The following is a 16,900-nucleotide window of genomic DNA, read 5'->3' as shown; positions in this document are numbered from 1 at the left end:
TACATGCTAAAAATGCTACGTAAACCATTACTTTTTGTTTGAATGGTCTAGCATTACCCAGCTGGAAGGGATTTTGAGAGGGGAAGGATAATATAGCAGTGAAAAGGCAATTCACAGATTATTTTAATGTTCCAGTACCAGAATGAGGACACTGACTTGCATTTTTTTAATGTAGTCTTTTCCTTAGCACTGAAGCATTTTTCTGCCTGCCTGACTAATCCATAAGACTACAATAGCTTCCAGCTCACAGACAGAGTCTGGCGTCAATTGTTACATAAGGACTCAATTAACTGAATTTTGTGGAGCTGGTGCTAATAGGAAATTAGTGATAACAACGGCAGTGTCTGCATCTATCATTGGCAAAGAAGGCTTTCCCACAACCATTTGGTGTCATATATTTAATGTTTGCCATTTCCCTGACCAGTATATTTCAGCTGATATAGAATCATAGAACTGTAGAGCTGGATGGTATCCTGAGGGTCATCTAATCTCAGTGGCGTAGCGTGGGGGGTGCAGGGGGGGCCGGCCGCACCGGGCGCAACATCTGGGGGTTAGGGTTAGGGGGCGCAAATCCACGGGTTAGGGGGCGCAAATCCACGGGTTAGGGGGCGCAAATTACTTGCCTTGCCCCGGGTGCTGACAACCCACGCTACGCCACTGTCTAATCTATCCCCTTGCAATACAGGAATCTCAACTAGATCATCCATGACAGATGTCCATCCGGCCTCTGCTTAAAAACCTCCAAGGAAGGAGAGCCCACACCTTCCGAGGGAGACTGCTCCACTGTTGAACAGCTCTTACCACCAGAAAGTTCTTCCTGGTGTTTAGTTAGAATTTCCTTTCTTTGTAACTCGAAACCATCTGTGCACATGCTTATTTCCTCCTGCACTTTCAGATAAGAGGATTTTGGACTTGATATCCCACCTTTCACTCCCCTTAAGGAGTCTCAAAGCGGCTCACAATCTCCTTTTCCTTCCTCCCCCACAACAAACACTCTGTGAGGTGAGTGAGGTTGAGAGACTTCAGAGAAGTGTGACTCGCCTAGGTCCCCCAGCAGCTGCAAGTGGAGGAGCGGGGAATCGAACCCGGTTCACCAGATTACGAGTCATGTCAGTCAGAAAAACATTATGGGAAATCTGTTTTGGACACAATATAATACAGGACAAAATTTGCACTAGAATAGGGAATTAGGGCATTGCTTGATGCTGCCAAACGCTGATTACTTTCTGTGTGTAGTTATTGGCTCAGTGGTAGCAGGGGGGAAGTTAGAGGTGATGCAATTCTAGCACACACAAGCTATTAAAATTTTAACAGACAATAACATTATGAACCTTTTATTATTATTATTATTGTTGTTGTTGTTCTTATTTTGCCACCATTGTGTTAATCCTTGAGCCAGCCTCAGCCAGCCCTTGAGTCATCTCCTTGGGGATGTATGAGATCGCTGGCCTGCAAGAGTTTTTCTATTCTCTTGAGTGAAGAAGCAGATCCACCCACTACATAGCAGCAGACGGCATGGTGGTGCTGCCGCTGCTCACCTGACCTGACCTGACCTCCCTCCTTTTCGTTTTGCTGCTATATATCAGGGTGGCGACAGGCATGGAGCAAGTGAGGTCAGCATGATGCCACTGCATTCGAAACATTCTCTTATATTATTTAGTGACAGCCTTTCCCAGAACCCTAATCTGACTGTCCCTGGGTTTTGGGATTTATTCTTGAAGAGTCTGGATTGGGGGAAACAATCAAAACGTCTGGAGAAGGAATGATGCTAAAGCAGCTGCCCCAGGAGAGGAGGCCTTCTGAAACACTACTTATTAATAAAATCTGGGACCTAAGAAGATGCAGGAATGTGAAGCAATGAACCTGAAGTAAAGGCTTACTTGCAGAAGCTCACTAGATGCCTGCTAGCACCTTATTCAACCTCTTAAGCATGACATCCATTGAAGATACAAAACATGCCTCCTTTGATAACACCCCTTCCCCTGTGTTACAGTGCAGCAGTTTACAGTGGTACCTCAGGTTACATACAGTTCAGGTTACGTACGCTTCAAGTTACATACGGCGCTAACCCAGAAATATTACCTCAGGTTAAGAACTTTGCTTCAGGATGAGAACAGAAATCATGCTTCAGTGGCGCGGCGGCAGCGGGAGGCCCCATTAGCTAAAGTGGTGCTTCAGGTTAAGAACAGTTTCAGGTTAAGAACGGACCTCTGGAACGAATTACGTACTTAACCTGAGGTACCACTGTATATCAAATCTTCTTAAGCTTAGTTAAAACACTTTCCTGGGCCAATGACAATATTCCTATAGCAACGTAGGGAAGACACCTCCATCTATCATGCTGATAAATGAACATATGATGTGGACGTTCCACATAGAGGCTAGAACCAGGCATTTCTACTGCTTCCTCTTCTGAGGGTGGTTTACATATACAGTGGTACCTCTGGTTACAAATGCTTCGGGTTACGAATTCCGCTAACCTGGAAGTAGCTGCTCCTGGTTGCAAACCTTGCCCCAGGATGAGAATGGAAATTGCGTGCTGGAGGTGCATGCGCCATGGGAGACCCCTTTAGCAAAAGCGCACCTCAGGATGAGAACAGTTTCAGCTTAAGAACGGATCTCCAGAACAAATTAAGTTTGTAACCAGAGGTACCACTGTGCAGCCTACACCTTCGCTGTTCTCAAAGACACTCAGTTGTTTGATTATAGTGGTACCTAGGGTTAAGTACTTAATTCGTTCCGGAGGTCCATACTTAACCTGAAACTGTTCTTAACCTGAAGCACCACTTTAGCTAATGGGGCCTCCTGCCGCCGCCGCACCGCTACTGCACGATTTCTGTTCTCATCCTGAAGCAAAGTTCTTAACCTGAAGGACTATTTCTGGGTTAGTGGAGTCTGTAACCTGAAGCGTATGTAACCCGAGGTACCACTGTACTTAGAAGTGTAGCCAGTCCATAAAAGCAACAATCCTTTGGGTCAACCAATTGCTTTCTGATATTTTCATAAGGCAACAGGATGAAAGAAAAGGCACACACCAACATCCCCAAGGATTAAATAACTATAGCAGAACCCCAAAGACAGCTCTCGGTGTTGCAGCTAAGCTACTGCACACAAGGGAATGTCTCATCAAGGGGAATAATAATATGGATGTATTATAGTCACAATTGATACTATATTAAATTAAAATAATTGTACGTTTTGTGCATTGCCACAAGAACTCTCCATTCACATAATCATGCCGGCGGGGGGGGGGGGGGGATACACTGACAATCACTATTACATTTGATTGCCTTTTCTGGGTACACACTATCTAATTGCTTTTTTTCCCTTTTCCTTTTTACTATTGCTTATGTAATCAGGAGGGAGAGAAGAGAATTGCAAAACCTTGCAAGCTCATATATATGTGAATTGTTATGGATGCTGGGCTGAGATCCTTATTATGAGCCCAATAAATCACAAAATCAAAGAATATGTAAACAAGATTTTTTTATTAAAAAACCTTCAATAAAATATGTCAATAGCAGGCAGAAAATGCTTCTACTTTCATTGCCTACAAAAAAAAAATTAAAGGGCTGCTGTTTTTCAAAAGATGAGCTGCAAATATATTCCAATCACTCACCCCTAGTGGGAATCAATAATTCATCCATCTGCATCTTCTTGCACTTTGCTGACAGTCCCTGACTAAATTAATGGCTGCACATGACAGAATGACTCCAGCAGAGTCCCACAGGAGAGAGACTGCATTGCTGCACAAATGGCAAGCTGCTGGTGTCTCAGGTGTTACTGGTCACAGGAAAGGAGAAAATTCATACTTAGCATAAGCAAAAGCATTGAGGAGTACTCTTATAGTTTCTAATACTGCAGAGTCAGACATCCAGTTCAGTATTTGGTCCATTTAGCTCAGTATTGTCTATACTGACTGGTAGTAATTAAGGATTTAGGGTGCTGTATTACCAAAAATTACCAAAGTCTGCCCCTGCTGGTAGCAGCTAGGGGTTGAACCCAGGTCCTTTGGGTGCCTAATATTCAGGATTTCACTTAGACCATGGAATAGCCCTGGTACCTAAAGTTAGTCCTGTAAATAAGGCACTCACTGCATTAGACCCATGACAAAGGTGCACTGACTTCTATATCAGTGGTATAATGTTACGCATATTTTGCATTTCCACTACAGTGGTACCTCGGGTTACAGACACTTCAGGTTACAGATGCTTCATTTTACAGACTCCGATAACCCAGAAATAATACCTCGGGTTAAGAACTTTGCTTCAAGATGAGAACAGAAATCGTGCAGTGGCAGCGGGAGGCCCCATTAGCTAAAGTGGTACCTCAGGTTAAGAACTGTTTCAGGTTAAGAACAGACCTCCAGAACGAATTAAGTTCTTAACCCAAGGTACCACTGTACTTATGTCCCTAAAAAAAAATATAATATAGATCCTTGACAGCATTGTATTCCATCTCTTCAGCATTCTTTGAAGAATAAGCAACTCATAACAAGGCTCAAAGGATTTTGTTCTAAATAAAGAGCAGTGTAATTAAATTAGCTAGTGAAAGACACAGAATCTGACAGAAGAAAGCTGTATTTAACATGTGCATGAGCAAACTTACTGTCTAGACAAAGAAGCAGATTCTGAGAGGTTTTTTGGTGTCTTTTTTTAAAGGGTGGGTTTTTTAATTCAGAGAGAGAGAGAAGAGAAGAAGAAGAAACTCTTTATTTTAAATTTTAATTTCCATCTCTGTGGGATATGATTGATCTCTGAAAATGATTGTGTGTGTAAGGCTATTGATTCAAGGTCAGATTTCAAGATTATCAGTGTGGCTTGAAGTTGTAGACTGGATTTCACTCTGATTTTTAAGAGCTCAGCTTTATTATGAAGACTGGCCTGCATCTCTGGAAATGTGAGGAGGAGGCAGTGTTTTCCAAATTTTAGTTTGACACCCTCTAGTAAATTGTAGCTGCTTTACAGAAGTAGGTTCCTACATCTGGGATGGTGGAGATAATACATAAAAGGTTCTCCTTTGAGCAATGGCACATCATCAACGTATCCTGCCTCGGTCTGGTCCCGGCTCTAGAGCTGAGGACTAGATCTCCAGGGCAGGGGGCTTGCCAGATGCTAGTGGGTTAAGGTAGCAGTCAGATATTAGGGCAATTCAGTGTGGGTCAGTGTTAAAGAATGTCCTCACCAAAAAGGGAAATGGAAAAACTTGGCAAAGTGGCTTAGGCACGTCACTTCCTGTGCAGGAGCTAAAGACCAGGTACTCATGAAGAATTCACTATACAGTTAACTCACAATACAATTGTATGCATGTCTATTCAGAAGTAAGTCCCTTTGTGTTTAATAAGGCAGCCTACACTTTGGTTTAGGGTTGGCATTAGAGGAAAAACAGAGTTCTTGTGCCTTCAAGAAGCTTAATGGCAGGGAGAAATTCATCAGGTGAAGACTTTTCTAGTTTAGAAACACACCATGTGTACACCATGACTGTGCCATCTAATTTTGTGTTATGCCATGCCCTGCCCCCATGTCAGCCATTTTGTGACTGGCACTAGGAACACGGTCTCAAAACTCAAAATGTGCCCACTGGCCCAAAAAGGTTGGCAATCCCTGTCACCAGGGAAACTTTAGCTGTCAGTTAAGTAGTTCTGGGGCAAGGGAGAAAGAAACTTTTTTAAAAAAAAGTTTGGGGGTGATATGAACTCAGCTTGATGGTTATAGGATAGTTCTTGCCAAAGTAGAACTCTGACATGCCTTACAGGGGCCTGCAGTGAAATATATATTGGTGCAGTTCCGAGATGTGATTTTGAGTTCTCAAAAATATCCTGATACATAGTAAACAAAACTAAGGTACAATACTAAGCATCTGCTCTTGAGTAGTTAATAGTAGTTATATTACTGGATTTTTATTTTTATTTTCATCTCTCTCTGGGGCTAACCCAATAAGGAACAAAACCATTTTTATCTCTCCATGGCAGTGACTTGAAATGTCAATTTGCTCTTTTCATTCTTGCAGCTTTCAGCTGTGACATTTCTCCCACGACCAGCATTTCCTCCCATTCTTTATTTCCCACTGAAAGAGAATTCCGATGCACAGATATTCTTTTGTGACTATTATTCAACTGTTATCATAAAAAAGATTTTCCCCCTTGGAATTTGCTGTATTTTTACAATTCATAACTCAGAGTTCTCGAAAATGCACCAGAGATTCTTGGAGCCCATCATAGGTTTTTGGAGCTGCTGGGTTCATTAGTAAACCCTGTGCTTTAGAATCGCCACAAAACCAAAACAATGACCATCTCCATTTTTAACGCTCTCACTGGAAAGCAACATGAGAGTGTAAGAGCCCTCCTAGATCAGATCATAGGTCCATCTAATCCAGACCTGTTTCCTTACAGAGGCCTACCAGAAGCCTGTGGAAACCTAGAAACAGGATAGCAATAGGTCTCTGCCAGTTATACTTCCAGATAACTGGTACTGAGAAGCATATTATCTCTGAAACCTGAATCTGAATATGTAAATGTAATAGTGGGCACATTATCCTTCTTATACTCTTATATTTCTTGCATTATGTTAATCAATGAGAGAAGGAACTTGCTGCTGTGGAAAATACAATTGTTTGGATCCATGAATGGAAAAGAAAGGACTAGGGTCCACATAAGAGTCCTGCTGGAAGATTTATTTTCCTTGCCCCCTGATACCCCCTGAGCTAACTCTCACACTTTTCCAGAGGGTTCTCCAACCTTCCAGAGCAGCTTTGCAGAGGCAAGGAAGCCCTGGCCCAAAAAAATAAAAATAAAAGCCTCTCCACCGGCAGAAATATCCTATTCTGAAGCTCTGCTCAGGTGAATTCTGGATCCCAACCATTAATTGCTGACACTTAGAAATGGAAGAAGGTGGTATATATAAAGAATGGAGAATGTCCAGAAGGGACATTTGGCTTGGATCGCATGCTGTGCAGTTTTGCCTAAAGAAGTCCACGTGAGAGAAGATGTTGCTGTATCTGGCTGATCCAATCTCTGCCATAACCCTGCTATACCTTCAGGATTGATTTAGGAGTTGCTCTAGGGTCCAAATGGGACATGGGTGGCGCTGTGGGTTAAACCACTGAGCCTTGGGCTTGCTGATAAGAAAGTCAGCGGTTCGAATTCCTTAAACGGGGTGAGCTCCTGTTGTTCGGTCCCTGCTCCTGCCAACCTAGCAGCTCGAAAGCACAAAGTGCAAGTAGATAAATAGGTACCGCTCCAGCGGGAAGGTAAATGGTGTTTCCGTGCACTGCTCTGGTTCGCCAGAAGCAGCTTAGTCATGCTGGCCACATGACCCGGAAGCTGTACGCCAGCTCCCTCGGCCAATAAAGCGAGATGAGCGCCACAACCCTAGAGTCATCTGCGACTGGACCTAACGGTTAGGGGTTCTTTTACCTTTACCTAGCGTCCAATAGCTGTGGGCCAATGATATAATGGCAAACCTCGAGCATCCAGGCTGTTCATGTGTGCAGTCAATGCTCATTGCAAAGAGGTAAGAGAAGCTGGTCCATACAAGTCATGCCAGAAGAAATCACACAGGTCCTTCTTTTATATATAAAAGGATAAATAGAGCATTTATTAACACTTTTTGCAGCAACAAAGGTGACACAGTCCACATCTTTTCACAGCAAAAGCTATGGCCACATTTTACATCACTTTGAGGCACAAAGCAAAATATATAATTGGTATTTCCCCCCCCTCCGGATCAAAGTATGGTTCACTTTATTTTATTCTTGTTTAATAATAATAATAAAAAGAAGAAGAAGAACAATCCTCAAGTTGTATATTGCAGTAGCAGGGCCTTAAAATACTAGCACAATACAAGGAGCAGATCAAAAAACCCAGAATGGCTTTTTTAAACATACAATGATAGTTGTTTCATTGGAGTTGGGAAATGGATACTTGTAAGAGCAGTAAGTGGTCTGGCATTCTAATGTAGTCCATTGTTGATTGGTCTGGCCTTTTATTTAGTTATTTATTTATTATCCCAACTGTCTGAAGGACCTACAAGCTCAGCAGTCACAGTAACAAAGAGATTAAAAGAGCATGCACTTCATAGTGCATGGCACTTATTGCTTGGTACACTTACATTACAAATCTTGCTGAATAACGCTTTAAAAAATAATAATGCAAGGCCCTGATCTGGAACTCTGTGTTCATGAAGCACATACAGAGCTCCCGCTTTCTCAGGTTTCCCTATTCACTTCAGCAAGGTCAGATCCCTCGGGCACAAAAAGATGCACATGCTCTGAATTGCCCCTCTGGAAAGCCTGTGGGAGTTCAATGTGCTCACTGAAGCTCCTGAATTGCACAAGGCTCTCCTATCAAGGCAAAGACCTGTAGCCCGCAGTCCACTGAAGCCAATGGCAAACCTTCCATTGATTGCGACGGATCTGAATTGCACTTGAGCATTGCAAAAGTAGAAGTTACACTCTTCCTAAGCCCAACCCCAGTTCCACTTTTGACTCACCACGAAGATTGTTGCTCATATTCAGGGTCCATTATAGTTCTATTTATTTGAAAGGCAAATACATTTTTTCTTAAAATTCAGAAATCTTTAAAATAGTACTATTTTCTATAATTATACAGCATCTTCAATAAACTATGACTTTATTTATATAATTGTGGCACAGCATCTGAAAATATGAAAAACTATCCAGGATTAAACAAATAGCTAATTTCTTCTCCCTTTCTTGCATTTATTTCAAAAGAGGCTTCAAAAGAAATACATCCGATTTGTTCTAGGGCTACTTGTCTGTGGTACATTTTTTCTTTGGATCTGTTTGGGTTATGCTCTCTCTTTCTAATGAGCCTGCAGACAATGAGTACGCCAAATACTCCTTTGCCTTGCTTCAGTTATTTAACATTCTGCACAGTAGACTACATGTGACTTTATACTGGCTGGTACATGTAAGGAAGAACATGACACATACAAAGACTGCATGAGTCTGTAAAGAAGAGAAATAAAACATTTGTGCCTAAACATTCAGTAAAAACAATTCCTTTATCACAGAGTAGCCTGCAGCATATTAATCACAATAAATATACATTATATAGTAGATTGTTCTACAAAGTCCCAATTCACTTCTCTCGAAAGGGAACTGGATTGGAGCTTTATTGTATAATCTAAAACAGAAGCCTTATTCTCTAAGAAATCCATGTCTTAGACCAACCATACATTTCCTACATCGTACCAAGTAAACATGTGGTTAAATTCACACAATCAATTTTATGATCTCTTTCAAGACAGTGTAACAAATATGTAAGTGCATTTTTTAAAAAATCAAGTAGTTTTGGCTTTCTAAACAGAAGAGTTGATGTACCGACTTGGTTGGTAGTTGTGCTTTAATCCTTAGCTATGAGCTTAACACTCATTTTACTGCAAGTACCTAGTTTCCTTTGTAGTTTTGACCAGATAACCCTTAAAACTCTAGTGAATGGAGACACCCAAATGGAACTGATGAGATGTCACAAACTCATACAGATTGCACTTAAATGGGCTTTTGTTTTTTCATTTTTACAGTAAGACCTTCTTGCCTGATATGTGTTTACATTATACCACATTTTGTGTGTGTGCAAACAATCACAATGAATAAATCACGAACACTACAAAATATATCCAACATAGGTCTGTTATGAATAATCTTCTCTTTCCTTATAGCTATATGAGTCTTGTGCTTCTTCTTGTACAAATTCTTCTTTCTTCTCCCAACCATTTGGCCAGCCGCCATTGACCTGGGCCAATTGGGTCGTAGCACCGTAAGATTTAGTGGTACCATAATTTACATAATTCTGAGTAATGTCTCCCGTTTCTTCATCAAGTTCATCTTCATGAATGAAGCCACATTTTTCTTCACTTGTCTGTTCTGGGTCTGCCCATGGTTGTTTCTCTCCTGAAGCAAATATGCCATAGAAAATGACTCCCCCGTAATGCACCAAAGCAGCAATAAGGAAGACATACTGCCACTCCTCGCGTGTCTGTGAGGAAGAAGATTGGAGTGTCAGAATAGCTGTGTGTGGCTCTTCTGGTCCTGAATTAGTCTTTATTGAAATCATGGGTGGTTGATACAAATCCTGCAGCAAAGGGGGCTCATCTTTGGCCCTCCAGATGTTGCTGGAGGCTTATGAGAGGTTGCAGTCCTACAACATCTGGAGGGTCACAGGTCAGCTACTACTGCCCTATGGAGTGGCTTCAGTTGCATAGGTAGTTAAAGCAGCATATGCATGGTATGTAGAGAATATCTGCTGTATACTGCTCTGCTTACAACTCATGAACATCTGAAGCCATATTATACTGTGAGATTCCTGAGTCTGACTGCCAATTGCGTTCCAAAATCTCAAGGATTCAGCCATGCCCAGACCTGGAACCTGAGGAACAGCAGGGGGAAGAGCAGCAGATCTCCATAGCGTCAGCAACCGAAGACACCAAAGGATCCAGAGATTGGGACATGCCAGATACTCTACAACTGAGCCTCAGCTCTTCACCATATACAATCCCAATGATGAGGAACCTGCAGCCCTCCAGATGTTATTGGACTCCATCTCCCATCAGCCCCAGCCACCATAGCCAATAGTCACTGGTGATGGAAGCTGGAGTCCAACAACATGTGGAGGACCCCAGGGTGGTGAAGGCAGTTGTAGGAGCATCAATTTATGTAATCATGTCCCACGTGCTCCCAACAGGATTGTGAATCTACAGCCCATTGCATGCTCCTGTAACACTAGATTCGATCTTTCTAAAATATGAGACTTTCACAGAAGGTACAGCACACAGTTGGGGTGAGTTTTCACTTTCAGCTATGTTGTGAAAAGTGTAGCCAATCAATGTTACACTGTTTCCCATGATTTTTCCAGGATCGGCTCACTTTACCATTGTGAGGTGAGGAAACTACTATGAATTGACTTTTTGGTGCAACAGAATGACAATATAGTCTCATGAGACTGTTCTTTCTTTCCTCAATGGTTCAGGCAAAGTTAACAAAAACTATTTTGGAAACTTACTTTGTTCTTTGTCATTGCTCCAACAATTATAGGACACACCATGCCAGACAATGTCCCGACTCCATTTGAAATCCCCATTAAGATACTGGCATATCTTGGTGCGATATCTAAGTGGTTAACATTGAATCCTGTAAAATGAAGGCCAAAGGGGGGGAAAACCCTCATCAACAGAGAAGACACTGCACTGAATAAGGTTTTGCTTATATTTATCCATTATTGAAAACCTTACCATATTCACAGGAAACCTTGCAATTTACATAATGATTTTAGATCCCATTTTTGTTCATTGTTATTTAATGTATTCTTCTGGGAGAGAAGTTTGCTTACCAGATATAGCAAATCCACTGAAGCCCACAGCAAGCACTAAGAAGGAAATGGCCACACCTTTACTATGCGAATAACCAACTACCAAGAGAAGAGTTGCTTCCATTCCAAAACCTTGGGAAATTAAAAGAAAAAGTCATTGATGCTACACATTGTACTGAGGAAACTAGGAAGTAGGCTGGTGGACAGACAGCATTTCAGTGTGCTTCTCCTTAACTGTAAGCTTTAAGCTGGAATATTTCCATATTCTACTACTATGAAACATTTGACAAAGATCTACTTAGTTCTGCTTAGCTGATGGTAGTCTCTGGGAGCTTGTAAACAGGGGGTTTGTGAGAGCATTTAGCAGGGGAGTTTACAAATAATAAATCATCCTTAAGAGATAAACAGTTATACGACCTTCTATAGATATCTAACATCAGCCCTGTAATGGGAATCTTTTAACGTCTGACGTTTTGTTGTGTTTTTCTTCTATTCTTCTCAGGGTGTACTTAGGACCGAGAGACATAGACTGTGAGAAAGCTGCTGCAGTGACCTACAGCACCTGGTTGTCTTCCTGCCTGAGAATGTGCAAAACTACACCTGCAGCAAGTGCAAGTTGGTTGCCTTGCTGGAAGAGAAGGTACAGCAACTCAAGACCCATGTATCCAGACTTAGAGCTATTGGCAAGATGAGGAATTTCTCAGTATAGCAGAGTGGACTGTCCTGGAACAGTGATGTGGGGGAGGTGCCCCCTACCCCATAAAAAGGATTATTCAGAATAGCTGTTTGCATGACCCACTATGGAGGATAATAACACAATAGAATTCAGAACAGAAACTACTAATTGCACATTTATTCAAAATCCAATTAAAACTATTTAGGTTCATTAATTCAACAAAATTGATAAACTCAATTCAGTGATATCAACTTTTCAACGTCTAATAGTCATTTACACCTCCAGCCCTCCCTGTCTCATAGCACCCCCTCACACACCACCCCAGAGGGCATTACCACCCACTTTGAAAATCACTGGTCTACAGAACTACATAGCTTAGAGCTAATTCGTAAAATCCTTCTGTCAGTTTTCTTTGCGTGGTGTAGAAACAGGTGCACCCCTCCCCTCCAGCATTCAAAGAGATGGACAGTGTATGACATGAGTCCACATAACAATATATGCATACAGGCCAGACTGGGGGTTTTTTTCAGGGAGAACTCACAGGAACTGAGGTCCAGTACCTCTCAGGTGGGCAGCATTGCCATTCTAAGAGAAAGAGGGAGGTGTTCATAACGAATTCCGGCACCTCTTTTTCTAGAAATATAGCACTGGGCCAGACTGATGCAAACTTATTTCATAATAATAATAATAATAATAATAATAATAATAATAATAATAATAATTTATCATTTCTACCCCGCCCATCTGGCTGGCTTTCCCCAGCCACTCTGGGCAGCTTCCAACAAAAGATTAAAAATACATTAAAACATCATTCATTAAAAATTTCCCTAAACAGGGCTGCCTTCAGATGTATTCTAAATGTATATAGTTGTTTATTTCTTTGACATCTGATGGGAGGGCGTTCACGGAGAGGGGGGGCACCACTACCGAGAAGTCCCTCTGCCTGGTTCACTGTAGCTTCGCTTCTCGCAGTGAGGGAACTGCCAGAGGGCCCTCGGCGCTGGACCTCAGTGTCCGGGCTGAACAATGGGAGTGGAGATGCTCCTTCAGGTATACTGGACCGAGGCCGTTTAGGGCCTTAAAGGTCAACACCAACACTTTGAATTGTGCTTGGAAATGTACTGGGAGCCAATGTAGGTCTTTCAGGACCAGTGTTATATGGTCCTCTGCACTTAGGAAGTGTGAGAACTGCCTCATGTGCTTCATGAAGGGGAGTGCACATGTCTGTTCTGTTACATGATCATACATGAATCAGCACATTATAAACATTTTAATCATGTAGCTTTATCAAAGTAACTGTAATGAAAGCTTTAGTGTGGCTGTGAAAGTGTTGCCAACTGGGTATTATTCACTATACTGTGCTCAAAGCCTTTTAATAAGGTGTAATGACTTACCTCCACAGTTCATTATCTTCCTGACAGTAGTGGTTGAAAGAATTTGTCTGCTTCTCAGAAAGTCTGCAATTTGTCCCCCAATAGGCACGATAATAGTCATCACTAAATGTGGCACAGCGGATAACATCCCCACCTAAAGGTTAGAATAACAAGCAGAGTTCTAATCAAATGTATTGATTGGGCATTATGTGGGAGGAAAAAATCAGCAGCATTTCTCTGTAAGCACAAGAAAACTTTTAAAGAGAATATCTCTTTGAAGAAGAATGTCACTAGCGTGGGGTGTGGGGGGAGGCATTTGGGTTTCTGAGTCAAGGAGTTAAATCTGCAAACAGCCCATAAATAACTTTTATTTCCTGCTGTAAATATCTTAATGACAGTGAATATAGAGAATATATTAGCCTCTTTGAGCTTCCTATAGCAGCTAAAGTTGGGAACTAGAATTCACCCGTTCTGAATTTTGCTACCACCATAACTGTGTACTTAACTTTTGTTAAGATCTTACTCAGTCCTTTCATGAGCACCTGAATATCAGTTAACATGACCATTCCAACATGTAGTGATTGCAGCATAAATCTGAGTTTGTGCTGATTTCTGCAATCATGCCTAACCAAACTGCTACCAGCTGAATTCAGCCAGAGTTCAATATCTGAGATACTGCCATGAGAAAAGACGGAACAATGTGAAATGGTGGTGTTGGGTTTCTTGAAAAGGAGGCTTGGATGAAGGCAAATGGAGGGGGGAGCTCTCTGCAGCTAGTTTCACCCCTTCCCCATTTTACAATGTAAGTTTGCAAAAGAGGGAGAAGTAAAACCAGCTGCAGGAAGGCTAGAACATCAGGAAGCCCAGATACAGACATTTGGATTTGGCCAGGTCTTTGTGAGTTTTCAGAGAACTCTTGGGGAAAGCCCAAGCTTTCCGAAGAATTCTCAGGAGGAGGGTAAATATTTGGGTCCATTCCAAGTTGAGATGCAGCTGGTCCATCCATCTGTACCACAGGTGTGAATGGAAAAGCAGCCCTTTCTGAGTGCTGAAACAATGTGTCTGATGTTGAGAGAATGTGGCTCTGTTCTTGGGTTTAAATTGGATTTGTCAGCATTCATGGACATTTCCTGTGTCACTAACAGGATGATATCCAGATGCTTAAAATGCTGAATTAATACAAGTACAAGACAGTCTGTTGACAGAGTTGTTGGAATGCTAGAATTCCATCTCTGGAATGCAAAATAGATATCTCAATGCAGTATTATTTTTATTGTTGATATCCACCTCTTCCATGCAGTTTTCTTTCCATCACCAGGGAAGATGTCAATGGAAGATGAGAAACAGATCACCCTTACCAGAAGGAAGATGTGATTATAGCATGTAGACAGGCAGATACTGAAGGCTCTATGCTCCTATTTCTTCTAGATGTGGAATGCACTAGAACACAAACTGTGCTATGCTACAGCATCAGCAACTATTTTTTATTTATCTTCTAATTTTTGTCTATTGATAAACAAAATAAACCAAATATAAAGAGCATAAAGAAATATTGTTGCATCAGACTGAAAGCAGCATAAGGTAGGACATGTTACTGAACTTGTGATTCTAGAACATTAGAAAAAAATACGCCCCCCCCCTTCCCCAGAAATAGCAATTGTTTTGATAAGGGCTTTCTAGAGGTCATAATATGAGCATTTGCCTCTTTAACAGATTCTAAGCATTTAATCCTTCCTATAATGAATGTGATATGCATATTGTGCTGCTATCTTCACTTGAGTTTATTCATGGTAGGTGCATACCGTATTGGCCTGAATATAAGCTGCACCTGAATATAAGCCGCACCTTTAAAATTGGAGGGGGCAAAGAAAAAAAAAGGGGGGAAATACCTGAATATAAGCCGCTCCATTCCTCACTGCTCCTGGCTGCATATTGGGAGGTGGGGGGTGCATGCTGCATTGCCAACAGCCTTTCCCCTTCATCGCTATCTCCCTTCCCAGTCTTGGGGGAGAGGACAGGGACTATGTGCAGGGCAGGCACTGCTTTGCCATGCTCCTGGCACTGTTTGCCCTGCGTTCCTGGCTGCATACCGTAAGGTCATGAATATAAGTCTCACTTTAAGTTTTCACAGTTGGAATTTGTGGGGAAAGTGAGGCTTATATTCAGGCCAATACAGTATGTGAAGGTGAAATTGGAGTTATTTGCTCGTTGCTTTGAACAATTAAAAGAACGTGGTGTTTTGCTCAACAGATCATCGTAAGGCATTTCTAACCATTTCTCGTCTTTGGGGCACACACATAGGCAGCACTGAGAATCTTATATTTTAAGCTAAATTAGGAAAACACATATTCAGAGTTACGAGGGGCTATCTTTGGGGGTGGGGATAAGGAACATTTTTGTTCTGCAAAGCAGCATTTAGGCTGTATGATCTCCATTCATTCTGGTACCACTTTGAAAGGTGTTCCATAGACTCCACTGAAGCTGGGTAAGAAAGTGTCTCCCTGTTAATTCACAAACAACTTCCACCTTCACCAGGCAGCTGGGAGCTGGAAACACCCCTGTATGAAGTTATACAACCAATCAACAATAATACATACCTTGCTTATTTCAAATCCAAACACCTCTTCAAAGTAAGCAGGCTGACTAATGAGCAGTAGGTAAAAAGTCCAGCTTCTACAGAAGTTTGCAACAATGATTGCATAGACAGGCATAGAAGTAAAAAATTTTCTCCATGGAGTCTTGAATTTCTGGGGGGGAAAGCAGGGTATTTTCATGGATGTAATCTCACATTTCGAGTCTGCTAACTGGTCTGACTATGCACACACGCACATTTGTGTTGCTACACAGTACTTGCTCATGTAAAAACAAGCAGGAAGTCCATACATATTTGGAAGATTAGCAGAGATTAGCAGCAGGAACACAGAGTCATGCATAAATGCTTAAAATCCATATCTCAAATATGTTCAAAAATCCTTGTTCTTTTTTATTTCACTTGTTGTGATAATAAAATAACATTCTGGATTGCAGAGTTTTATTATTACTGCACTGACATTCCTCTCTCACACTGAGCAGTGTGGGATTCCCAAATACCATGTTTAATTCCACCCCTTTCAACGTGAAAATGGACTAAGAAAATGGGCATCACTCCAGAGCTGCATCTGTGTGTGTTGGCTACAGCATTCCTTTAAAATTCAACATCAGCCTAAGCTAGAAGCACATTATCTCCGAATGTCAGGGTAGAAACATACATGATAGCAGAGCCCTTACTTCCATTGCTCCTAAAAGATTGGCACTCTCTCCAATACTCTCTTCTATGTATCTCCGCTCTTCATCTGTAATTGTGGGATGCGTTGCAGGGCTCTCGTATGAGACCAAAAGCCAAAACATGTACCAGACCATGCCAAAACTACCTGCATAACATATAAAGCAAAAAAAATGAATGTAAATAATAGCATTCTGAACAATATCACCCAAGCAGCAAAAATGTACCTGCCTGCAATTTGGCAGTCTATTTAGCTCTATATC

General features: G+C 41.6%; 1 protein-coding gene across 1 annotated transcript in view; it reads right to left on the bottom strand.

The window, feature by feature from the left end:
- Nucleotides 1–7,574: 7,574 nt before the first annotated feature.
- The window catches only part of SLC17A6 (solute carrier family 17 member 6), a 44,337-nt gene continuing 35,011 nt past the window's right edge, over nt 7,575–16,900 (bottom strand). Inside the window, exons 7-12 of the mRNA XM_081165024.1 lie at nt 16,643–16,785; nt 15,973–16,122; nt 13,397–13,529; nt 11,348–11,458; nt 11,021–11,148; nt 7,575–9,997 (exon numbers count right to left, since the gene is read on the bottom strand). Coding sequence (XP_081021150.1) covers nt 9,653–9,997; nt 11,021–11,148; nt 11,348–11,458; nt 13,397–13,529; nt 15,973–16,122; nt 16,643–16,785 — 1,010 coding nt within the window. The 3' untranslated portion in view covers nt 7,575–9,652. The remainder of the gene's footprint in view (nt 9,998–11,020; nt 11,149–11,347; nt 11,459–13,396; nt 13,530–15,972; nt 16,123–16,642; nt 16,786–16,900) is intronic.

Source organism: Podarcis bocagei (assembly GCF_964188305.1).
Source record: "Podarcis bocagei genome assembly, chromosome: 1".
Lineage (NCBI taxonomy): Eukaryota > Metazoa > Chordata > Lepidosauria > Squamata > Lacertidae > Podarcis > Podarcis bocagei.
This window is presented reverse-complemented; position numbering and strand designations above follow the sequence as displayed.